The sequence below is a fragment of the Grammomys surdaster genome, unplaced genomic scaffold (assembly GCF_004785775.1).
Source record: "Grammomys surdaster isolate TR1022 unplaced genomic scaffold, NIH_TR_1.0 185, whole genome shotgun sequence".
Lineage (NCBI taxonomy): Eukaryota > Metazoa > Chordata > Mammalia > Rodentia > Muridae > Grammomys > Grammomys surdaster.
In genome coordinates, this window is record NW_021604630.1 from 9450471 (window position 1) to 9477777 (window position 27307).

General features: G+C 39.6%; 1 protein-coding gene across 4 annotated transcripts in view; it reads right to left on the reverse strand.

Annotated features, from left to right (window-relative positions):
- The window catches only part of Wrn (WRN RecQ like helicase), a 132339-nt gene that overhangs the window by 88281 nt on the left and 16751 nt on the right, over positions 1 to 27307 (reverse strand). For 2 of the 4 annotated variants that reach the window (XM_028768202.1, XM_028768203.1), the window contains exons 2-8: positions 15748 to 15852; positions 15013 to 15125; positions 8689 to 8834; positions 8119 to 8267; positions 6696 to 6845; positions 5269 to 5338; positions 533 to 647 (exon numbers count right to left, since the gene is read on the reverse strand). In XM_028768202.1, the coding sequence (XP_028624035.1) occupies positions 533 to 647; positions 5269 to 5338; positions 6696 to 6845; positions 8119 to 8267; positions 8689 to 8834; positions 15013 to 15125; positions 15748 to 15825 (821 nt within the window). In that variant the 5' untranslated portion in view covers positions 15826 to 15852. Of the gene's footprint in view, positions 1 to 532; positions 648 to 5268; positions 5339 to 6695; positions 6846 to 8118; positions 8268 to 8688; positions 8835 to 15012; positions 15126 to 15747; positions 15853 to 27307 lie in introns of those variants that run through there. The other 2 variants (XM_028768204.1, XM_028768205.1) reach the window with 2 other exon arrangements.

Consider the following 27307-nt stretch of genomic DNA (forward strand, 5'->3'; position numbering starts at 1 on the left):
AGAGAGAGAGAGAGAGAGAGAGAGAGAGAGAGAGAGAGAGAGAGAGATTTTGGAGTTTCATAGAGACTTTGAATTTTAAAAGAGACTAGGTATTTTTAAAGAGACAACTTCTAAAGTATTTGGATTTGTAAGACTGGGAGACTTTTAAGTTTGTAAAATGCTTTATACGTGACGCCTTAATGTAGGATATCGGAGATGCACAAGAAAAGAAAGGTTCTGGTTTTACCGTGGTATGTTTGTATCTCAGGTGACAGGGGTCAGTTGTGCTGGCTACATTTATGTTAATTTGACATCAGCTACAATCATCTGAGAAGAGGAAACCTTCTCTGAGAAAATGCCTCCATAAGACTGGGGTGTCAGCAAGTCTGTAAAGCATTTTTTTCAATCAGTGACTTAAGGGGGAGGGCCCAGGCCACTGTGGGTGGTGTTTCTTTAAGAAAACTCTCAATCAACCTATCATAAATCTCATCTGAAAACATACACACACACACATTAAAAATAAAGTAAGTTTTTTAAAAGCACAATATTTCACCTCTGTAGAGTTTCCAAATTTCTGCAAGTGACAGGAAAATGATTGGCTAGGTCCCTCATTTCTTCAGAGATTGAATTCAACTGTTTCTTCATCTCCATAGGTAGACTTTCCTCTGCTAAGAAAGAAAGGAAGAAAGAAAGAAAGAAATTAACATTAAGAATGAAATTAACATAAAGGATTTAGAGTAAATTCCAAATTTATACATTATCCAATCCAAATGTTACTGACCTAGACAAGAGCACAAGCATGAGACTTTAAACTCACCTGACACTGTTTCTGACCAAAAACCTGTAAGTGCAATCCATTCGAGTTCAAACTTAACCGTTTGGAAACCTTGTCCAAAGGTCATTCTTTATTCCAACAAATCTCTTCCTCAGCTAACCTGAGCTATTCATTCCCACAATCAGATCCTTGGCCTGCACAATAAAACCTCCACTGCACCCCAAACCTTCCACTACAAACCCTTTCCACCATTAATACAGCATCCCACCACTCTTTCCGGCATGCTTTCCCCAGCTCAGTGAGTTAAAACTTCAGAATGAAACCCGTTGACTCCGCCCTCTCCACGCCCACTACTACTCTCCCTACTAGGTCTCCTTTCCTTTCCTAGCCACACTGCACTGTCCATTCCTTTGCTACATAGACTCTCCACTTCCGTCTTCTTCACCCACCTCCACGGAACTTACCTGGCAAAATCTACTCTAATCACACTCAACTTCTTTAGCTAATCGGTGCCTAAGTAGCTAGACATACTTGAAAATAAAGCAAAATGATAATGACCAACTCGACTTTAAACTCATGACACAGATCCCGCTTATCTTAAGATGACAATTTTATACCTCCGCTTTCGCTTCTAAGTTTCCAATGCCTGCTGCTCGTCCTCAAATGTTCTGTTCCTATTTTCTCCTAAACTAACTCCAACTCAGCGTTCTCCCCTCAGCAGCACAGCTTCTTTCTACCACATTATCAACCCTAATTGTTAATCCAAGATCCGCACATCATTCAGATCCTCGGAGGTTTACGGGGCTGATGTTTCCTTCCTATTTAAATCACTTCCTTCGCCTCCTCCTCATCCACTGATGCCCCATCTCCACCCTCAGGCCACTCTCATTTTCTAAATGCCAGTGTGACCTTGATGCTGAAGCAGCCTCTGTTCTTCAGTTCATTCACTCCTAATTGTATAGTTTCCCCACTAGCAGGAAAATCTACATCTCTAACCCCAACTTCCGCTGTGAACTCTGGAATCTCATTTCCCGTAGCTGTGGTGGTTAAGTGAGAAATATCTCCCACAGGCTCAGGCATTTGAACACTGGATGTTCAGTTGGTGGCTCCATTTGGAGAGATTTAGGCGGTGCAACCTTCCCAGAGGAAGCATGTCACTGGGGGTGCCTTTGAGAGTGCACGGCTTCACCCTACTTCCTGTTTGCTCTCTCTGCTCTGATACTGCTGTTCAAGATGGGAGCTAACAGTTTCCGGTTCCCACTGCCACGCAGGCTGCTTTCTGCCATGTTCCCGCAGTGCCATTGAAGGCTCCCCCCCATTCCTCTGGGACTGCGAGCCAAAAGAAACTTCTTTCCTTTAAGACCTCTTTGGTCACAGTGTTTTATTACAGTAACAAGAAATAACTAATACAGAGACTTTCATGGATATCAAAAACCACCTATAGTTTTTCAGGTCCATGCTGCAATTTGGACTTTTCCCACCAAAACATACTTGTCACATCATCTCGCACTCTGACCCAGCCAGTCATCAGATGATTCAACTAAAGTACCTTGGTTAGCCCAGCAAGTCTTTTCCTCACCCTCACCCTCTATAAAGAATTCACCTAGAATTCTTCACAGTGCACACCTTCAGAATACCTACTGCATTTATGTTTCTTACTACCTCTACTAGCCCAATACAATTATCTTCTATTTCTGGACAATTAAAACAGCCTCCTAACTCTCTAACTTCCTGGCCCTCTTATAGCAGTGAGAACAAAAGCATTTTAAGACAAAATCTGGATCATTTTATTCTACAGCTCCACACCCCTAGACGAAGGGTTTCCTATTGGCCATCATTGTACTATGGTTGTTGTTTTTGAGTATTAAAACATCAAGTCTGACTTACAATGTATGATGCCCTAACTGAGTGGTCCCAAGCCTCTTTCCCAGCCTTGTTTCCTACAAGCCTCCCTCATACCCATTTCTCTTTGATTATATTAACTGTTTTTTATACAAGGAGAGCAGTTACCCTCAGTGGCTTTGTCCTTTCTTGGCTCTAAGCATTTGCAGTTCTTCCTTCAGACTGCCAGATAGCACATTCCCTTGCTTGTCAAATAAAATCAATAAAAAATGAACACTAATATATAGTAAACACTAGACAAACCTGTGTTTTATGAACGTTCCCTTTCTAAATCAAGTTTAAAAAATATTTATATGCACTTAAAATCAATTTTGTACATCTAACTTTCTCCATTATTTGCAGTAGTATGATTGATATAATTTTAGTATGGTTTCTACCCACCTCATCATACTACTCAATTCTGTCTATGCCTATAATATTTTTATACTGCCAAAGACACTGGACCCTATCTGTTCTAAAAGTACACCCTCTATTGTTTGCAATACTCGTTTGTCAACGCCCAGAACACCAAAAGTATAGCAGCATAGAACAATGGTTTATCAAATGGTTCTTTCCCAAGGTTCACATGTCAAATATCCTGCATATCAGATAGTTACATTACAATTCATAACAGTGGCAAAATTACAGTCATGAAGTAGCAATGGAAATAATGCCATGGTTGGTGCCATCACAACATGAGGAACTGTATTAAAGGGTCATAGCATTAGGAAGGTTGAGAACCTCTGGTATAGAAGGTTACAAATGATGGTGGCCTTTGTGCCAAATCTAATGATTACCTACAAGATTTCACTTGGTTAAAATCTCAGCAGAATTCAAAACAGTTGATAACATCTCTTCCTTTAAACCTAGTCTTCCCTTGGCTTTCTGCATACTGGTACTTGAATTGTCCAGTACTTTCTCATTTCCTTCACACCCAGGGCGACTGCTATAGTCCCCTTCTCCACACAAGGATTAGACACCAGGAGTTTCTTAGGACTCTTTGTCCTAACATTTTATCTCAGACAAAGTGTCTTCTGAGATACAACCTACATATCGAGGTGTCCATAGCCCACAACCCTCTTGCTATCTGAGATGTTTCTCTCCTTTAACATGCCTAAAAAGAACTATAAAACTTTATTTCTAGCTGGGTGGTGGTAGTACACACCTTTAATCCCAGCACTCGGAAGGCAGAGGCACTCAGATCTCTGAGTTCTAGGCCAGCCTGGTCTATATAGCGAGGCCCAGGACAGCCAGAGAGAAACCTACACAGAGAAACCCTGTCTGAGAAAAATAACTCACCCCTAAATTTTGCTCTTCTTTATCCTGGATTTTAATCTGTCATGCACGCAAACCTCAGAAGAATTCTTGACATGTGCCTGTCATTACATCAGATTCTGTTGCCTCTACTTCTCCATTAAATGTAGGATGAAGCTAACTGACTGTACCAACCCTTGACACAAACAACCAATTCAAGTTACCACTTCTTCTCTCTTGTCTTGCTGCCATAGCCTCCGAAAAGCCTTTCCCAGCATTCTTTTGTAATCCTTAAAACCATTTTCTTTCCCAGTGGCTCACTTTGTTAGTGTGTGTGTTTTATTCTACGGCTTGTTTTAAATACAGTGCATTTCACCTCCACGTTTAGAACCGTCGATAATAGCTTCAATGTGCTCTTCTAAACGGAAGCTCTGTAGTGAGGCCTGTCTTCTTTCATTTTTCTGCTTCTCCTACATTACGCTGTCATAGTCAACAGTTTCCTATACTCTACAAGTTACAGAGAGCTTCTCTCTGAGGCTTTGGACCTATCCATCACTTTCCCTTTGGCTTTGGCTAGCAAATGTCTGCTCCATTTTAAGGTCTCATCTCAAGCATTACTTCTTCCAGGAAGTACTTTTAATAAAATATACTAATGAAGGTGTAAATCATGGTATCACCGAAAAGCTTTGGATTTCAAAGCATTTCAGATCATGTATTAGGACTGGTCAATCTACTGAACAGCTCTCTCTGGTCATCAACAGAGGTGCTTTGAACATCTGTCTCTTTACTGGTCACACCTAATCCATGAGATGATATTTATCTATTATCCACATTACAAGCATGGGGAAAGAGACATATGACAGGTCAGATGGCTAAGGCCTCTGCAGCACAAAAGCTAATGCTTATCCAGCTACTGGTTGACTTCACCTGCAATCACTTCCAGATCAAAGCATCTGACAAGAACAATGAAGCTGAGTAAAGAAAATAGCAACCTAATGCAGAAAAACAGAACACTACAGTGCACCATATACACATTCAGGGGAAGCCATTTTAAACATGTGTAGAAAGTACGTGTATGTTTCCCGCCGAGAGGAAGCCGGCTGGCTCAGTGATGTTCTCAAGGACAATAAGACGGCCACTCCATGGACCTGAGGAGCAGCAACACTACAGAACAAGCAATGGAGGCCTACTTTCCCATGAGGGAAATATCTACAACTCCAACCCTGATCCGGATGGATTTCACCTTTACAGCAACACTGCTCAGACATTTAAGAACTACGATAATACTTTGCAAAGATCCATAATTCTTTGACCTTTTGAATAGAACCTCACAAAACAGCAGACGCACACTTTATCTTCTATTCTAGGCCACGGCATACCTTTTTTTAGAGCAAACACTTGTGCAGCATCACCCAGATTTTCTAATTTTTGATAGATGATAAGACCAGCCTATAAAAAAGACAAAAGAAAAACAAAGTGCACATTAAAGGTTACCAAAATAAATATATATGTTATCTCTCTAGCAAAATCTATAAGAATAATTTCAAAAACACCCTCCAAAAATGAAGTAAAACTATTTCACTTCTCGAAGACCCAGGTCTTCGTGTAAGCTCTCTTCCAATTGGGAAACAAAAGCTGCTGTGGCTGTAAAGTATAGCCTTAAATTTTCACTTACTGATTTTCAGTATTGTAAGTATTGTAAGTAGATCAAATGAAATGATCTGTAAACAAAATCTGATAAATGCCATCTAGTGAGAAACATCTGTTTTGATGACGGATCCTATCCAACTCTTGACATTTCATCAAATCAACTGAGAATGTTGGTCAGCGTATGAACAACAGTGCGTGCTGGGTATTTTTTAACAGACTTGATCAAGTCATACAAACTGTCAAAAAGATAGACACTACAGCCTGTAATCTCCATACTGAGGAGACAGGGGCAAGAGGATCAGGACATCAAAGGCCAGCCTCGGCTACATGAAAAGTTCAAGTCCGGAATAAGCTGCAAGAGAGTCTGTTAAAATTTTTTAAAGCAAGTGAGAAAGGAAAAAAAAAAAAAGGCCAAGGAACTGTGGCCAGCCTCGGCTCAGCCAGCTGTTTTCCTGACAAAAAAACATCTGTTGCTTTTCCTTTGTTTTTCTAGTTAAAATTAAAGGAGTATCCATGTCTTCAAAATAAATGTGGGGTGGAAAAATAACAAGATATTTATCAATAAATACTATTTAAATATGATCAATAAGTATGATCTAGGGCAAAGAAATTTACAAAGGATCTATTTCTCAAGTTAAAGCACGCATAGACAAAAGTACTACTCATAAAGACAAGCCAAGATGCCAGTGTGTACAGATTATCAGTATGAAAATACATCTAAGAACAGCAGCAACTAAACTTGGAGGCAATTTATCTAAATTTCCACATTTTAAATATAAATGTAGGGAATAAGGCTAGTTTAAATATAGAAAGCCTATGATTTTTCTGATTCTGAGTTGCTTATATACAAAATACATCATCAAACCATTTGTGCCTTCTAAGCATAAGCCTTTCATGTTTCCAGTAAGTTCGCATTCTTTTACATAAGAATTGGACATCACTTTACATTGTGATGGTGAAAATAATTACTGCTAAACAGCCTATTAATTGGTACTCTCTAATTAACATGGAGAATTTCATTTGATGTATTCCTAAGCAATTTTTAATGCCAAACTAAAATAATGTAGCTGAGGACACAACCCCAGTAAATTTATACTAAAGTGATTTGGTACATGAAATGAAAATGACGTCATGCTAAGGGATTTTAAATACATACGTAAGCATCAGTAGCTGCATACAGTTTCTGGTCATCAGAGAGGGGGAAATTACTCCAATTGCTACAGCGGATGGACTTGTCTTTCAAAAGCTGTTTCCCTAAGATGTGTTTAACCAGACCATTGAGGCTCCAGGTCTCTGCACACTGCAACTGGAGGAAGTGAAAGGGGAACAGAGCAAACACTCATTGTCATTGTGAGCTGTTCCTAGGGACCACCAATAAAACAAGCCTCCCATCACTGAGACCTCATTCACAGTCGACAGTAGGAATTTAACTCCGAGATTCCATAATGTGGATATCAAAATACTTAAAGAAAGGGGATAACCATGTGCAGTCACCAAAGGTAGATGCTAAGGTAGATGTCAGGAAGTGCATGCTGACAAGAGCCTGATATAGCTGTCTCCATAGAGGTCTGCAAGAGTCTGACATATTCAGAGGCAGATGCTCACAGCTAACCATTGAACTGATCATGGGGTTCCCAATGGAGAAGTCAGAGTGAAGACTGTAGGAGCTGAAAGGGTTTGCAGCCCCATGAGGAGAGCAACAATACCAACCAACCAGAGCTCCCAGGGTATAAACCACCAGCCTGGGAGCACTTAGAGAGGGATCCATGGCTCCAGCTGTATATGTAAGGGAGGATGGCCCTGTTGGGCAGAGGTGGGAGAAGAGATCCTTGGTCTCATGAAGGCTGGACGCCCCAGTGGGTGGGGAGGTGGGAGTGGGGGGGTATGTAGGTGCACATCCGCAGAGAAACAGGAAGAGGGGTGATGGGAAAGAGAGTTCCTGGGCAGGGGGAAATGGGGTAAGGGGGTAACATATGAAATGTAAATAAAACATCCAATAAAAAAATATATAAAAAAAAGAAAGGGGATAACATTTGAAATGTAAATAAAGTATCCAATTAAAAAATACTTAAAACATTAAAAACACTATTCCTGGAAAGCAGCTGAATTGGTTAGAGTATGTTTTTTACTTCATAGCGAAATGAATACGTGGCTGAATATAAGAATATAATTATTTTATTAATAAAATAATGGAAACACAGGTGGTGATGTTAAAGGCCAAGTGGACACTCTGGGCTCTCTATCAAGAGCTGCCCTGTAGTCTTCTTTTCAAAAGTAATGCTGCTGGAATAAATCCTTAAAAATACAATAAACATTCAAGTGTGCAATATACAAAATAAGAAGGTTGGCAGGAAAGATGGAAGGGTGCTAGTTCAGGTGAGTGGACACTGAGACGGCAATTCAGAACTGCAAGTTTTTTATTACTGCACTTTAAACTTGCGTATTGCCACCAAAATCAACACATAGCTTCCATTACTTTATAGAAGAAAAAGAAACTAACATTTAGACAAAAAAAAAATGCACCTTCTGTGAAACACAGGTTACCATGTTTATTAAAATAATGCATTGATTGCTCCTACCTTTTCATTGGCAACAACTGTCAACTCCACAAAACTCTCCAGCTTAACATCAAAATCCCGCAGAAGTTTCCACTGGTCCCCTTCGATTCCAACACCTGCCTTCTTAATTGATTTGTTTTCTAGTAACATTTTTAATCCCTGGGGGAAAACTAAAACATCTCATTATTATTTCCATAACACTGCTAAATATAATGGACTTACTATGTTTATACATACTGTATGTGTGTTAAACTGCTTATGTTAAGCTTAAACTTAGAATCACATTCACCTTAACTATCTCTTTTCTTAGCTAATGCAGAGTCCAGACTCAAAATGGACTAGAAAAAACGAGTTTGAATGCCACCTCTAGTAACAGTAACAGTGTATTATTCCTAGTCATTTACACCTCTAAATTTCAGTCCACTATTCTCTAACATAGGAAAAAAGATATAAAAAATCAAGTAAAAATATAAATACTTAAATAAATATAAGATCATGAAAGAAGGCCTGCTAATGAAAGAACTTAATTTTGCAGGAAGAAAGTTGATGTTACTACTGATGGCCACATGAAAATGAAGCAGAGATACCAACCTGACATAGAAGAAATATGAAACAAGTAACACTTGTTCTCAGACACGCACAACTGAATCACCGCGACTCTGTTCCGTTTCCCTGCCGTATAGACGGGCGGCCATTCCATGTCAAATCCTATCACAGCTCCAGCAGACAGATGCATGCTACCAACAGGAAGATTGCGTGGATTAACTGCATGATTTTTTTATTTTTCCTTTTCCATAACTAACAATATCATCACAAATGAAAGGACAAACCAAAGACTGGAGAGCATACAACGTGTAGTTAGTAAGCAGCCAGAAAATATTGAAAGGTGCTTTTTAAAGGCATTAAAGAAGACTTCTGTCTTAGTCACTGTTGTATTGCTGCAGAGATACCATGACCACGGCAACTCTTATAAAATAAAGCATCTAATTGGTGGCTGGCTTAGAGTTCAGAGGTTTAGTCCATTATCATCATGGTGGAAAGCATGGCACTGCAGCAGCATCTAAGAGCTACATACTGTGCAGCACGTAGAGAGAACAAGAGGTCTGTTCTTGTTCAAAAGGTCTGCTCAAAAGGATAGGCTTTTGAAACCTCGAAGCTCACCCTGAGTGACACACTTCCTCCAACAAGGCTGTACTTCCTAATTCTTCTAATCTAGTGGTTCTCAACCTTCGTAATGACCCCCAATCATAAAATTACTTCATTAGTACTTGATAACTGTAATTTTGTTACTGTTATGAATCATGATGTAAATACTTAATATGCAGAATATCTGTGAAAGGGTCGCCTAATCTCCAAAGACAAGACATTCTCAAGTGGAGAACCGCCGTTCTAATCCTATCAAAAAGTTCCACTCCCTGGTGACTAGCCATTCCATATATGAGCCTTTGAGAGCCATTCTTATCCAAACCACTCTAAAAGGTGAGACGCCTCAGCTGATTAATGTCTTAGTTTGCTATCTGTTGCTGTGATAAACACCAGGTCCAAAAGCAACATGGGAAGAAAGGGAAGTCAGGGCAGGAACTCAAGGCAGGTCCCTAGAAGCAGAAGCTGACGCAGAGGCCATGGAGAAACACTGCTAACTGGCTTGCTCAGTTTGTTTCCTTATACAAGGCAAGACTAACTCCCAAGGGATGACACTGTCCAAAGTGAGCTGGTCCCTCCCACATCCATCATCCATCAAAACAATGTATTCCCACGCTTGCCTGTAAACCAATCTGACGGGGCATTTCCTCAGATGAGGTTCCTTATCGTCAGGTGACTCTAGACTGTGCCAAATGGACAAGAAAAACTAACCAACACAACAAGGAAAAGAATGCTCACTGCGACTCTGCTCCTTTTGCAGGGTGGGGGGACTGGAAATAAACTAACTTACCATAGAACAAAAGAATAAAGAAACTGTGACATGCCAAAACAGAAACAGTAGCATACAAAAAATTAATGGAACTACATATATCAAAAAGAAAAATTCTCAAAACTTGATTGAGTGAAAAAGGCAAGTGTCAGGAAACCCATATAGTTTTTAAATTGGCAGATAATACAATACCAAGGACTACTAAATACTAAATTCATGATAGATTATTTTAAAGTACCACAGGGATTGGAAGAAAGTAAATTAAAAAGCGTGTAAGTGAGCTTTTATTTTCTGTTTATTTTTATTTTTGAACACACATAATAGAAGAACCTACTTTTGAAAGTTGTCCTCTGACCATGTACACACCTACACACATAAGTGTACACACACACATACACACAAAAGCATACCCTAAATAGTAAAGATTTAATATAATTGGATAAGACGACGTGGCTGTTTTGTTAACTACTGTTTCCATGCCTAGTTCACAATTTGATTAAAAATTTATTACAAACATAAAAGAATATCAACTAATACCTCAGGCTAAGATGAAATTTACAGGAAGTACCTATTCTTCCACTAAAAACAAACAAATAAATTGTACAAACGTATCTAAATTCACTGTTCTTGGGACAAGATGACAGTCTCAGCAGTTGTCCCTGGTTCTCTTAGAACGCCTCACAGACAACAGAGAAAGGATACCAAGGACAGGCATGAGGTAGGGAAACAGACAGCTGGGCACTGCGGGGCAGTCACAAGTATCCATGGTGACTCTGGGAATCCTGAGAGGCCAGGCAAAGCATAGGGTAACTCTGAGCTGTACAATTCTCAGGCGTCACACAGACCGTAAGTTCTCAAGTCACAGCAGTCTTGCTGAACTCCAGGAACAATCTGCAGCCTCCTTTAGGATTACACCTGATAGAACTAAATTACCTTTGGATTAAAAGCAATTACAGGCCTAATGACGACTAAAAGCAAGCCTCCAAATACAAAGCCCATCTCCAGGTGAGTGTCATCGACAAAATCTCTTAGAGAGCAAACCACAAAAAGATATAGCAAGGTAAAAATCACAACACCAGACAAAAAAAACCTCAACAGGCCCTGACACAAATCAAACATAATCAGTGGGCAGGGTGGGGTTCACTCAGTAGGGGGGAAGAAAGAGCTAAAGTATCACTGAAACTTGCATTAAGATCACAGCTGGGCCTGGAGAGGTAAGTCAGTGATCAGAGCACTTGCGGAGGTGTAGGCAAAAGGATCAGAAACTAAGATCATCCTCTGCCACACAGTAAATTCAGGGCCAGCCTAGGCTACATAAGACCCTGCTTAAAACAATACAAAACAAACAAAAAATAACACAAATTGTAAATATGTTCAGGAATTTAAAGGAAAGCATGTACACAATGAGTGGCAAATTGGAAGGGTTTTTATGCTCAGAGCTCTGTGTCTTGCCCAGCCATCATCAGAGAAGCTGGCTCCGGCAAGAGATGGGACCAAACACAGAGAGAGCCACAGCTGGACAATGCACAGAGAGTGAGAGACCTTGGAACCCTCAGTCCTAAACAGGATGCCTCCATCAACTCCCCCTGCCACACACACACACACACACACACACACACACACACACACACACACATGACTCGGAACTTTGCAAAAGAGGAGGCAGAAAGCTTGTAAGAGCCAGTGAGATGGAAGGAAGACACCAAGGCAATAAGACCTTCTAGACACAGCAGGGATGATGAAGCACAGAAGAACTGTCATGTGGCAGCATGCACAGGGTCTACACAGGTCTAAACCAGATAAAGTCCCAGAGCCGATCCTATCCCTAGCCCAGAAGTTATCTCCAATTTATAACCACTCGAAAAGGAAAAACAAGTTTCTCCAACAATCTCACTGGGTATATAAACCACACTCAACAGTTGGCCCTAGGACCAGCAGTAAATAGCCAACACAAAATGAACCCTTTTTTTTTTCTTAACCTAACAGACCTTTATTTTTATATATTCTGGTTTCTGATTTTGTATATTTTTGAGATTCCTGTGTGTAGAAGTGTGTGTCTCTGCATCTGTGTGTGTTTCTTACACTTCTTGACTCTTTTCTGAGTCAAAAAAGAGAGGTGGAGAGGATTTGGGATGAGTTGGGCAAAGGGAAGCTACAGTCAGAATATATTGTATGAAAACAAATATTTCCAATAACAAGAAAGAAGAGAAAAACACAATGAAAATTAAAAATTCACAGGAGAGGATGTACAGTAGATCAGACACTACTGAAAGAAATATAAGTGATTAACTTAAAGACATAGCAAAAGAAACATTCAAACCAAAGCATAAAGAAAAAGAAAATAACATAAAAGAAATAGAGTCAAGCAATCTAATTTATGTACGTCAGAGTCCCAGAAAAGCACAGTACTGAAGAGAAGAAAAATTGAAGATAATTTTCAAATTTGACAAAAACTATTAAGCCACAAATTTAAAAAAAAAAAAAAAGTCAATGACCCCCAAGCAGGATCAGCACAAACCTCAGTATATAAAGGTCTGTCATATCAAACTGCTGAAACCTCATGGTGTAAAAAATCTTTTTAAATTGTTTTGTTTATTTTATTAATTAATTAATTAAGTGGTGGCCCCATGCACGTTGAACTCAGGATCAGCTCTCAGCTTCTGCCATGAGGCCTCGAGGTTGGAATGGGAAAGGAACTCAGATCTCCAGGCTTGGTGGCAGGCCCTGTTACCCACTGAGCCATCTCACTGGCCCTGATGTAAAAATACTCTTAAGATTTTTCTTTTTCTAACTAAAATGTATGGGGAGAGGGGTACATATACGCACATGAGCAAAGGTGCCTGGAGAGGGCAGAAGAGGGAATCAGAGAACAGAATCAGAGAGGTAATCAGACACCCTGGAGCGGGACAGAAAACAGAAGGTCCGTGAGCCACCAATATGGCTACTGGGAACCAGACTGGGGTCCTCTGTAACAGTGCTTCCTGCTCTTAACGCTGGGCCATGTTTCCAGGCCCTGATGCAGAAATCTCCAAAGTGACCATATGAAAGAGAATGCAAAGCAAACAAAGCCTGCCTTTCATAAGATGAACACAGGGCTTCAAAATGTTATACAATTATTCAGACCACTTAAACTTACTCTGCTCAGCTAATCTTGGCTGTCAACTTGACTACATTTGCAATCAACTAAAATATAAGCCCTGGGCTCACCTATGAGAGATTTTCTTGATTGGATTATTTGATTCGAGAAGACCATCCTAAACCTAGGTTACGCTTTCTGATGGTGGCCCGCTTAAAAGGACATGGAGGAGGGAAGCTTTTGCTTTTTGTCTGTTTGTCCTCACTCTGGTTGGTAAGTTCATCTATCTTGCTGCTAAGGCATTCCTTCGCTAGTACTAGAACCTACTTCTTCAGGATTCCAATGCAGACTGAAGACTAACTCAGACACCCAGTGTCTTGGAATGAACAAGTACAACAAAAAAAAGGACTCTTGCCCTTTGATGAGGGACAGCCATTGTTGGACAAGAGACCTCAGCCTATAAAGTCACACTAATAAATCACCATTTAATATACATATGTTCATTCATCAGTTCTGTTCCTTTAAAAGAAAAATCTGACTAATACAACACATGTCATACCATAGCAAGACAAAGGTAACATGGTGAGGTCAATATATGACCATGTATTATTATGATTTACTTATTCTGTGAGTCTGATTTTAGTGCAGCAAAATGAAGCCCAGACCCAGCCAGCAACTAGAGTGGAAGTAAAGACACCTAAATGCTACTTCTAGGTTACATTTACCAACCACCAGGAAAACACTAATCAACAGTTTTATTTATTTCTGCTTTTTAAAAACCCTAATGAAAATAGTTAAAAATCAAAAGACACACGCAGCCATTTCAATGACCTGAATTAATTTACTACTACTTCTCAGTGTAAATTGCTTCAAGAAACTTAGACTGCATTACTCCAGAATCCTAATTACTCAAGGTGCTGGGACATGACTATCCTGAATATATTCAAAATCCCTGTCAAAACTGGAATCCTCAATGGGACACAGCTTGGAAATGGAGCCTAAAACACAAGGTGTTTGGCTCATGAGGGATCCACTCTGGACAGTTATCCAGAGAACTGGCTTAATCTCAACTGGTCTTAGCCTCTACCATGATACAGACACAATACAAAGGTCCCTTATGAATGCCAGTCCCATTCTCTGGGACTCTATAGCCTCCAAAACTGTAAGGAATAAATTTATTTATGAATTTACTTATATGTATTTTTTAATAATTTACTCAGGCCATGGATTTGGTTACAGCCTTAGGGAAACAAAGACAGGAAGCTCTTAAAAGTACTAACAGGCATTTCTAAAACTCGTTTTTTGGACCGTTTGGAGTAACTACCACTAATTTTAAAATGGGTCAGCAATTGAGAGCACTGGCTGCTCTTCCAGAGAACCTAGGCTTGGTTCCCAGCACCCATAAGGTCACTCACAACTCCACTTTAAGGGGATCCAAATCCCTCTCCTGGCCTCTGTGGACACAGTAACCATGTGGTATACAAACAGAGGGGGCATCCAAACACAATTTAAAAAGCTAAAAATAAATTTTAAACAAAATAAAACAGAATCATAAACATTACTTAACATGTTGATGTTTTAATAAGGTGAAAATAGAGGTTAAATAACATTTTCATTTTTTCCTAAGTTGGTAAACAGTTGTATTCAATAGTTTTACCTGTACTTACATCTCAAGCACTAAAGGTAAAAAAAACAAAAAAACAAAAAAACAAAAAAAAAAAACACTTATCTAGTGAAGTAGAAAAGATATCTTACTAATTTAATTTAGTGAGGTTTTTTTTTTATTTAAAAAAGTAGAGTCCAACTTAGTGATATGATATATATAAAAACACTTCTGAGATATACTTCCATTGTAAAACTAGGTACTCATAAATATCACTATTTCTTACGGGTACAAATTTAGTGACAAAAACTTCAAATCCCTTACCTAATGTCTTCAGACAGGAAAGAGCAATCACTAGCTTCATAACTGTAAACAATAGATCCAGTGAATTCTAAGAACGGGAGTGCATCTTCAAGAACACTCTTCTGAATGCACGCCTTGAGTTGGGCAAAATTCAAAATAGACACAAATAAATATCACAGTAAGTAGTAAGTGTTCACTGAAACAATAAAGTCCATTAAGAAATTCATAGCACTAAGTTTTATATTATAGAGTAAGAATCCGTAAGGTCAGTTTCACAAAGGTAAAGCCATAATACCATATTATTTTTCCACACAATCCTATTTTCAAACTTCCAATCTTACTTTTGTGAAGTCACTTAATTTACTTGTTTTTTCCTGATAACTATATTAGCATCCTAGATGCAATAATGTGACCTTAAAATGTTGGTGGCTCATTATCAGATCTTAAGCCTCCAAGGACTCAAACTATTTTAACCAAAAAAAAAACCCATTAATATTGTATAAATTATTATTTGAATTAGAACAACTAATAACATCAACTAAGAATGCTAACTATAAAAAGAAAGAATATAAGCTAGGGAATCTCATTTTATAAAGTGTATCTAAAATTGAGTCAACATCTTGGTCTTGGTTCATTCACACAACAGAAAGTCTTACTTTAACAATGGCTTGAAGCTTACAAGCAGTGGGATGAGTCACTGCATAGTCAAACTCAAACAAGATTTCCCATTTAGACAAATAATCAATGAACAATTACCTTTTCTTCTGTAGCACATCTTTTATTCTGTGTATACATCCATTCTGGAAACTTCCGCTGCAGTGAAGTGGTTTCCATTTTATTTTCATTTGTCTTTAAAATGCCCTGTTTGAAAATTCCAATAAACAATATCTACGAATAAATATGACAAATACTCGACAGAAAGCTCAGAGTCAGCCCCATAAACAGAACTGAAAATGAAACAAGCACCTAGCCTGAAACAAACATACATATTTAGTATGGGATAGAACACCTAGCCTCAAGGACAAAAGCTTAAACCACAGAGAAGCAAATGCAGTATGCCAGGTTTATTAACTATACACTCCTTCTCCCTTTTATAACACATTAAGTTCAATGGTTCTGGCAGTTTCAAAATTCTAATATGTTATGTGTATGGCTTTGTTCCTTCAAAAGAAAACTTTTATCTCCTTAAGGAAGAGAATCCTTGAATATGTGAAGTATTAAATTTTCAGCATCTTTGATTTTTCTGTATAATTATCATCTCTCATAAAGTATAAGCTGACTCAGCAGAACTACTGGATTTATTCATGAATCCACTTAAAGACCCAGTTTTGAAAACAGAACAGCTGTCCTATACTATAAGGCCTTTCACTGTGCTCTTGGCTAAGTAAGAGACACTTCCCTTTAAAAAAAAAAAAAAGAGTTTCTTGGATGATTTTTTTCTTAAGCCATTACTAGCTTTGAGAGATCTCTGGATATAACCCAGACTTCAAGTATAAGACTCCAAATACATTTTTTTTAATAATGAAATATATCCGTGCTCCTATGTGATTTATACTAAACTCACATGGTAAACGCCTCAAACCTCTGGGAAGTTCCTATTACCTAAATGTCTTGTGGGGAGTAAAGTTTTAAATATGTTGGGGAAGATTCTCATGATGAAACATCCCGTTACTATTAAGAAATCAGAGCAATCGGTTACAACGCAGGAACCGCTTATTATACTTGGCACTATTAAATGATATATAGAAACTTTATCTTCCTTTCTCAGTACTTTTAGAATTACACACACTGTTTCGATCAGATTCACTCCCCTTCCCCAACTCTTCCCCAGATCCACCCCATTCCCTACCCACCCAACATTAATGTAATAAGACAAATTCATGTAAAAATGCAGGTTTTATAAACCCTAAAGCATTCTATAACTGTTAATATTTAAACTGCTTTTTTGCCAAGATTTCAAAACCACTAACAGAAATCAAAAGGTCATATCAAATGACAGATGTATAATCTGTTCTATTCACTTTTTATTGTATCCAGGTGATTAGGTTTCACTGTGGCACTTTTCAAGAAATTTTTGTTTTTGCTATTTCTTTTCCTATGTCCTATCGCTCCGTACCCCCCAACTCCCCAGTCCTTCAGCCCTGCGGCCCCAGTAGCCTGCCTTCTGCTCTCAGCCTTTGTTGGCTAGATTTTTGTAAATTTGACACAAATTCGTGTTGTCTGAGGAAAAGGAAGCATAATTGAGAAATCGCCCCATAAGGCTAGCCTACAGGAGATGAGCCTATGGGGCATTTTCTTACTTAGTTATTAATGCGGTCTCTGAATATTCTGTGACTGTACCGTTTCTTCTCTCTTGGCATAAGAAAGTAATTTGTTTTAAAATTAAAGAAACCCCCAGTTATGAGACCTTGGATATTTCAAAGAAATTTGGTAATTTTAGAGGAATTCTGAATATTTTTAAAGAGACTGAACTTGTAGAGTTTTTGAATTTTTAAAGAATATGAAACTTTCAGAGTTATTTATAGCTTATATTACGATATTAATATGAGATCTTAAAAATGAACAAGAAGGGAAAGGTTATGTTTTCATAGTAAGGTACTGGTGTGTAAAGCTGGCAAGGAGTCAACTGTCCTGGCTAGTTTACTGTCCACATGACACAAGGGACAGTCATTTGGAAGAAGGTTTCTCTCAATTTTTAAAAAAAAGTCTCAAAAAAAAAAAAAAACAAAGAAAAGCGGTAGTGCAAAAAAAAAAAAAAAAGTCTCCATAAGATTGGCCTGAAAGAAAGCACGCGAGGCATTTTCTTAACACATGACTGACGTGGGCAGGCCTGGTCTAAGGTAGGTGATGTCACCCTGGGGCAGGTTGTCCTGGGTGTATAAGAAAACAGGCTGAGCAAGCCATGAGGCGAAAGCCAGTGAGCAGCATTCCTCCCTGGCCTCTCCTGGTTCCTGCCTTGAGTTCCTACTGGACTTCTCAGAATGATGGAGTGTGAACTGAGAGTTGTAAATCCTAATCTTCTCCACTCCAAGTTTACACAGCACTAGGAAGCCTAACTAAGACAATGCCCCATGTGACCTTTTGTTCTCTGTCCCTGCCTCTTCTCAACACCGACTGTTCCCTTTCATGGTCTCCTACCTAGTTCCAGACTCTATCCACTCTAATATCCACATATTCACATACTCACTATCATGAAAAGATTAAGAATAAATATGTTTAAGCAAGTATTTCTATTGCATGGTAAAGTCTTTTGGTTATATGCTCAGGAGTGGTACAGCTGGGTTGTATACAAGTTCCATTTCTAATTTTTTATAAACTACTAAGTCCAGTTACTGTTGCCTCTATGTGTATGAGTGTGGGTCCATCCACTGGAACATGGAGAACCTAACAATGGCCACACTCCCAAGGAAAAATTACCCTTCCCTTCCCTTCCCCAGGAGCCAGAATTTCCTATATCTCCCACTAAGGGTGGGACACAGATAGCATTTCCCCTTTTCATGCTGGGATTCTAACTGGCTTGATCTTATATAGGTCTCATGCAGGCAAATACAAACTGCTATGAATTAATGAAACAACTATGTCATGAGCAGAAGACAGGATTTCATCACACATACACACACACACACAGGGTCCGTTATTTACGGTATATTTGTGTTTTGTTTGTTTGTTTGTTTGGTTGGTTGGTTGGTTGGTTGGTTGGTTGGTTTTTCGAGACAGGGTTTCTCTGTGTAGCCCAGGCTGTCCTGGAACTCACTCTGTAGACCAGGCTAGCCTCGAACTCTCGAATTCAGAAATCCGCCTGCCTCTGCCTCCCAAGTACTGGGATTAAAGGCGTGGGCCACCACCTCCCGGCTACAGTATATTTGTATAGAGCCAGAAAACAAGTTTGTGCTGCACCCAGAGTATACCACTGGCAAAATACCAGAAAACTAGTTTCAACAAATAACCTTTCCGAAAGCTATGTAAGTAAGTCAGCACAATGTTGAAGCAAACGTAAACCTCATTAACTAACCGGCAGCTATGTATCGCCAGGATCGTTTTCATTTGAAATACCTATTTACACCCAAAATTGGATCGAGATACCCCCAGGAAGAGAATTTAAAGGTAAATTTATTTACAAAACCAGTATCTTGGGGCTAAAAAGATGGCTCAGAGGTTAAAAATTTCTATTGCTCATGCAGAAGATCCACTTCCAACACCCAAGTTGAGACTCCAGCTCCCAGGGGATCTGACACCCTGACCACCAAGACTACTGGGAATCATGCAATCATACACAAGCACACATGCACACACATATGCAAACACACACACAGAGTGTGCACACACACACACACATATATATATGGATTTTTTTTTAAGAACTTAAGTCTTTCCTGAAATTATCCTGCCTAACCATCTACTACCACCTACAACTTTTCAGTTCTTAGCATTTAAAAACTGTCTATGGTGTTTTTGTTTTGGGGGTTTTTTCCCTATATTCATTTCTTTGTTATTGTTATGTTTGGTTTTTCTTTAATTTTGAATACCCCAATTTAAACATGTCTGGTTTTTGTTGTGGGTTGGTCTGGTGTTGCTTGTATCCATATGCTAAATTCTCTCCTCCAAGATCTGGAAGACAAGCAAATTCCCAGGTATACCTATTTACCTTCTACAAAGCAGCCTTTGTTGTGCAAACCCTATCCCTAGTTTAAAACTACTGCTTAAATAAAACTGGCAACAACCAATTGCTGGGGAGAACAGAGAGAGGTAGAGTCTGAGTTACCCAGCTTGGGGTCCCACGAGGAGAAAAGAGAGAGGAGTGTGGAGAAGACAGAACAGGAGGTCTCCATTGGTCATGATGGAACAGCAGTACAGCCCCGAGTGAAATGCCTCCCCAGCACACCAGGCTGCTGGAGCAGAAATAACCCAGGAAGATTCAAACAGCAAGTATTTGGGGAGTCCAGTTGGGGAAGCAGCCAGGTTAGCATTAGAGATTTAGATGCGGGGTAATTGTGCAGAGCCTAATAAATCATAGTTTGGGTCTCATTCATTTGAAGCTAGATAGAGATCAGCATAGTTTATATTAATTTACAGTTTTCAGTAGTGACATCCATCCCATTCACAGGCGGTATTAAAAACAAGTTCTTTGGAGCTGATGAGACAGCTCAGCAGATAAAGCTATTAACTCCACAGGCGTAGGGACCTGAGTTTGAATACGTGTAAAGGTAGACAAGGAGATGCAACTTCCCAATGTTGACCTCTGACCTCTGCATGCATGCCGTGGCCTGTGTATACCCACACTCACACACAGCAATAAATAAGACTATATTTCTCCATTTTAAAAGGCTTTGCTTTTCCCTTGTTTTGTATGCATCTTTGTGACAGCTTCACACAGTGAACAGAGTTCTGTATCCCCCCCCACACCCTTTCTTACCCCCTCACACTCCTGCTGACCCTAGTTTACAATGCATCTCACATTTCTCATTCTTCTTTGGACTTGGGGGAGGGTTGTTGTTGGGGGGGGGTGTTCTTGTTGTTGCTTTATTGATATAGAACGTCATGAAGCCTACGCTGGCCTCGAACTCCCTATGTAGCCAAGGATGGCTTTGAACTCCTGATCTTCTTGCCTGAGTATTGAGATGAGATGACAGATCTGTGCCCCCTGTGCCTGAGGGACTGAGGATGGAGCCTGAGGCTTCTTCAATGCTCCACGAGCACTCACTCTCCTGCCCCCATTATCAAGGTAACTATATATTGGATTTTATGCTAACGTTGTTTCATGACTTGAATTTTATTTACCCACCACTACACACCAAGTTTTCCTAATGGAGTGGCAGCAAACAGCAGGAGGAGCTTCTGCCTCCTCGGCAGTCTGAAAACTTCTTTCCAACCAACTGCTATCCAACCATTCAGGCTCCTTGCATGGATTACCAAGGGCACAAAACCCTCAGAGCTAAGAGCTTCTCTGTTTCCTTAAAGAGGAGATGTGTTAATTCCTTCCGATCATATGTACAGCTTTGAATACAACTAAATTTTGTATCAGCTACTTCTAAATACTACCAAAGCTCTCCTCAGACACACTACCTCTGCTCTGTTAGTACTGTTAATTATTCTTTGAGAGTCAGAGAGCATTAATTAAACATTGTTTCACGCTCCTATTTCTCGGCTATCAGGGCATCTTCCCTGTGATGGCTGCAATATAATATAACTATGTTACAACAAATCTTCAAAAAGGAAACAGAGGGGGCTGGAGAGATGGCTCAGCGGTTAAGAGCACTGACTGCTCTTCCAGAGGTCCTGAGTTCAAATCCCAGCAACCACATGGTGGCTCACAACCATCCGTAATGAGATTGGATGCCCTCTTCTGGTGTGTCCGAAGACAGCGACAGTGTACTAATAAAATAAATAAATAAATAAATAAATAAATCTTTTAAAAAAAAAAAAAAGGAAACAGAGGGAATAACTCGAAATGTTCCTTTTAGTGGAAAACCTTCTTATGGTCTATCAAGACTTCAGCAGTGAAATAAAGTGTGTGTGCGTGTGTGTGTGTGTGTGTGTGTGTGTGTGTGATATGTTTATGTGTGAGTGCCAGCAAGCTCCCACCACGGCACATGTGTGGAGGGTTGGAGAGCAACTTTGTAGAGTTGGTTCTCTCCTACTTTTTTTAAAAAAGAAACAGCAGTAAATGATTTTATTTTGCATACCATTGTTTACAACCAGAGAACCAAGGAGCCTATAATTTAAAAAGTAGCTCTCTTTCAATTGATAAAGAAAACGTGGTAATACGGTTTGATACACAATAAAAACTATAATAAAACTTGTTCTGATATGACAATACAGCCCCAGAAATTAGGGCAGAGTCAAAATTTTACTCACAATAGCAAAAAGCTGTACAATAAAAGCAACAATATTATTAGGAATAAACATATCAGTAAAGTAATATAACACTCATTTTACAAATATGCTTTCTGATAAACTCTTTAAAGATGTAATTAAAATCTGAACAATGAGAAGTTCATAAATTATTTGGTAAGTTTAATACAAATGTCAGTTGCTCTGAAATGGGAGATCCTCTAGAATGTACCAGAGACCTGGGAGGTGAGAAACTGTCAGGACTCAAAGGGAGAAACTTTAGATGAAATGCTCAACAACAGGGAGAGGGAATTCATAGAGTCTACCTCCAGTAGAAAGACAGCATCAAGTGGAGGTGTGGGATTGCCATCCCACAGTCAAAAACTCTTACTCAGAATTGTTCCTGTCTAAAAGAACTGCAGGGACAAAAATAAAGAAGAGACTGAGGGGAAGGTGGTCCAGTGACCAGTCCAAACTGGGATCCAGCTCATGGAGTGGCACCAAGGCCTGACACTATTAGTGTGCCTCCCTCCTTTTTCGTGGATGCTGGGGACTGAACCAGGTTGTCAGGCCTGCAAAGCAAGCACCTTCACCTACTAAGTATTAGCTGCATTTTTAATCTTAAACAACAGAAAGTACCAGGAGCCTCTGAATTTCATTGCGCTTACAGTTTCCATGACATCACAATGGAATTCAAAGCTAAATGCAAGTGTGAATGTTCAGGAGCTTCACTGCGTAGAGATAGCACAGCGCATGCGCGTTTTTAGATGGCTAGTTGTATAAAGCCTTAATTCTTCCTATCATTTCCAGTCTCAGATGCCCATGTACTGGGAGCTGTGAGTCACCATGAGGTTTCGGGAAACAGAACCCGAACCCGTACTTCCGTAAGAATGCTTAACATTCTCAACCATGAGCAATGTCTCCAGGCTCCCAGTACTGGTATTTTTAACAGCATACTCGGGGTTGTTGTTGTTGTTTGGTTTTGATTTCCAAGATACATTCTAACAAGAATGAAATTTCTGGTAAAAGCCTGGGGTTTTCTTTTATGTGTTTTGTTTCATGTTTGTTAGTTTGTTTGTTTTGAGACAAAGTTTTCTTTGAGATTGGCTTTGAACCCACAATCCTCATGTTTCACTTTCCTGGGTGGTGGGATTATAGGTATGCAGCACCATGACCAGAGTTTTTGATAAGTTCGTTACAAAATTTGCCTCATGATAGCTAATTTAGTAAATAGACTTTCTGCTTAGGAATGGTAGAACCAGCCAAATAAATATTAATAAGTTACCTGTCAAAAATTATAAATTATGTGCTGAAAAATACACCTTAAGTGATTTTATTTGACAGCAAGGAGACAGGAGAGGTTGTCTGGTATCCTTTTGTCAACAGGGAGCATACCAATGAGATTTCAAGTTTAATTCAGAAAAAAAAAAAGGAAAGAAAAGAACTTATCAGCTCTAAACGTGACTTCCATGTCACAAGTCTCACGGATCATTACAGAAGAGGGGCAGGAAGACTGTTGGCAGGGTTATTGCACATCTGAACTCTTAGAGTCTGTGTCTGCATGCAAAAAATCAAGCCGGCCAAATCCCAGCATGCATTGAGGGGGAACTTATGAAGTCCTACAGATAGTATCAGCAACAGATAGTCTCTGGGGAAGCAAGAGTAAGTCTTCTTCAGGATGCGGTCCCTGACAGGCTAGATACCTTAGGTGGTTCTATATCCATGCATATAGAAGCAGCATAAGGAAATTCAAGGCATTAAAAAAAAGAAAGAAAGAAAAAGAAAGCACATGAAATTAGGAGGGGGATAGGGAAGGTGAGGATTTAAAGGGAGAATTTGATCAAAATGTTATATGCATGTATGAAATTCTCAATATTCTCAATATGTGAAAAATTCTCAATATGTGAAAAAAGTTAAGGCCACATTTCCTATTAAGAAGGGGTAGCTTTTTAATCACACTGTGACAAAGAGATTCAGCTCAGGGGCATGTTTTCCCCATTTAGAATTGAGTCCTCTTCTAGAGAACAGACACTTAATGCCAGTCTCAAGAGAAAGTTGGGTTTCAATGGATAAGCTGAGAGATTTCTTTGTTCCTAAAACCTTTAGCTAAAGTAAGGAAATGAATACCTTCTGTTGCCATGGTAATTACCTTGCATAATTGCTTGAGGGCTAAACTAAATAAGGTACCCCAATCTTTTCTAAAAGCACCAAAAAAAGTGAGAAACTTAAGTTAAATGGCCCAATATAATCATTTCAAGTGTAAGATAAAGTTGCTACTAGACAATATTAATAACTAATATGTAATCATTCAGCAACTAACTGAGAGGCAGGTATACTGCTTAATGTGGAAACTGTTTCAATAATTATCTAAAATGGTTCGATTTTATTTTGGTCAAGTATGTAAATACTCATTTCTTAGTAAAAATGTAAAAATGTTTATAATTACTCTGAAATCTGATAACAAAATGTTAGGAAAAGCTAGTTGTATATTTATGCTACGATTTTCATTTCTAAGGATCTTTATGAAAATTTGATTATAGCCACTAAGTTCCCCGTAATTCTGAACAAGAAGACTTTGTAACCGTCACTCTGTACCAACAAAAAAAAGAGTAGCTGACATCGCTGAGAGCGCCTGAGGCCTGAGGATTCTAGTGCACAGAAGCAAGACATTAGAGCAGAAAGGATCTGGCTCTGATACGGGTTTGTGTCAAGAAACTGTATCCAAAACGGAAAAGACAGAGCAAGATAGGCCTCCCAATGTCATATAAGAACAATTTCATATGAGGATTATTTCATTATGTAATTATTGGCCATTTCCTCGCAATTTAATAACTCATAGTCTACGGTGGCAGATGTTAGGTTCTAAATTCTTATCTAATAAAGTGTAATGGAATTCCGTCCCCTTCAAAGAATAACCTCAAGGCCTGGGGGCCTAAGCCACTCACCTCATTCTGTACTGCTCTCCACCGTCTTCATAAGCTCTGTCACTCTTTGAAACAATTTCATCACGTTGGTTCTTGTGAGTAAACTGAACGCATGGCATGTATTTATTCTACATACACGTAAGAATCTACATTAGGAAGTTAGGCGTTGGTGTATGATCACATAGTATTAATGTGACCTTGACCAAGCCACTCTTTTGCTACGTTCTCAATTCTTTGTCTGAAAAATATAATTATATTCCTGTTGTCACATTACCTATCTTACTGTATCTCATAATTCTAGTACTTGGTGGGTTTTTGTATTGAGTTTTGTTTTCAGAGCAGAAAACTGAATCTAGGAAAGCACATGTTAACCAAGCACCCTAACACTGACCCCAGCCCACTTAGTATTAGTTTTATTGACTGCACTGCTAATACAATAAATACCAATAAAAATTATGTCAGATCTTTTACAACTATACTTGCACTTGAGTTGGGGTTTTGGTTTGGGTTTGGGTTTGTGTATTTCATTCTGTTTTCTATAAGCTTATTTTGGAGACAGCCTTACTGTGTAAACCCAGACAGGCTTCACACTCCTGATCGTCCTGCCAGGCTCAGCATCCCAAGTTCTGCACTTAAAGGGATCTGTTACCATGCCCACTCATCTTGAACTGGGATGCTGATGAGTAGCGATGCTCTGTTACTGTTCTTCTACTTCATATCCTGTAGTGTAGTGCCTTAGCAGCACTGGGATTCTACATGAGTACAGAATTCCAGGGAAGTTCCGTGGTAAGTTCCAGGCAGATCGGATGGCACCTTTATGTGACACTGAGAGCTAGAAGAGGCAGGGTAACAAGGCAGTTTCAGGTAAAGAAGGAGGAGCACTGGGATTCAAAAGAGATGTGAGGAAAAGAGAAAAGGCATAGAGAAACAGAAAGGTCACGTGGGTTAAAGTAGAATACAATCCATAGCTCTAACCTCAGCTTCCTGAGAGGCAAGGCGGCTAGGAAACCAAAGATAGAACCACAAGTATGGCAGGCTGCCCCAGAGACAAAACACTTACGCTCCTTGCTTGCCGCAGGAGAAAACCCACATACTCACAAGCCTTAAACCCAGCAAGGGAATCTGGTATGACACAGACCAGTGTGTAGGCTAACACTGGACAGAAATTCATTACATTGCTCCCCATACCTCAGGGTTCTGCAGGGGAGGCAGTAGCATCCTACTATTTGAGAGTGAGCTACTCTTGGGTCCTAAGAACATGGAGCAATCACTAGTCAAAGAGCCTGAGGACACCATAGCACAGTGACTGGGTAGGAAATGAACAAGAGAAACATAGGCTGGACCCACTGAGTTTGAACAGCAGAGAGCTAAGAGCTAGAGTGGCTAGAGGCCCTGTCCTCTGTGGCCCTGAGCAAACCACACTGCCTGTAGATTATCATGGAGGCTGAGACATCAAAAGCCCAGGCTGTAACTATGCATTGCTTGATCTCCAAAGCTGCCTTACTTTTCCACATGTGGTTTACTGCTAGGCAGGTCTAAGCATTCTGGGCCCAGGTCCTATCAGTTTCCTCAGCACCTGCCTCCCACATGGTGCCTCACTGCTGGGGATGATCTGAAAGTGCTGAGACCTGTAGACAGTGCCTGCTCTCCTGGATTCTCTCTCTCCACTGCTAAGTTCGGTGCTCTGCTTGCTTGTCCCACTCCTCAACCCATCCAGATCCTAGGCCCCAGAGTTCACTAAGACCTCACTCAGCTCTTGGCATACAAATAAAATAAGTTTTAAAGTCAATGCAGTCTTGGAGTTGACAAGTCCTGACTGGCCTAGCCCTTATCAAACAATACAGCGCCAATCTCCACAGTAAGGAGAAAGGGATTACAACAGACCCCACTGAGGATCCACAACCCACTCTAGACTTGGTGGATTCCAAATGAAGCTTCTCCATCTCACTTGTCTCTTTGTTTACTTAAAAATAGTTTTAGTAATTGCCTTTGCTTTTTAAAAAACTCTTTCATGCTTTATTTTTATTAATCTTTAGGTTTTAATTTTTTTCTTCATAATTAGATATTGATTTTCTTCCTCTTAGTCTTTTTCTTTCCTTTTATCTAACCATTCTACAAGTTCCTTTGTTTGATTATTAATAATTGTACTTTTAGTAAATTTTTTTTTCAACAGAGTCCCATGTTACTGCACTGGAATTCACTGGGCAGCCCAGGATGGCCTTGAGCCCACAGTGATCCTTTTGTTTCAGCCTTCTAAAGGCTGGGACTCCAAGCATGAGCCATCACACAGAACTCTTTCAGTAATTTTATACTTCACAGTTGGTTCCATGTGATTTTGCAGCTTTCCTTTCTATGATTTTGCAAGTGTAGCAGTTGTCTTTTAGTGATTCGTTGCATTTCTACGTCTTTTTTGCTTTTGTGTTGTTGCTGTTGTGGTTTGTATTCTCCTCTCTGAGCAGCTCTAGACATGCAAGTGCACAGAGAAGGTTGCTCATTAAGTGACAGCCACCATCTAAAACCCAGAGCGCTATTGCTCCAAACAGGCACAAACTAACACAGTT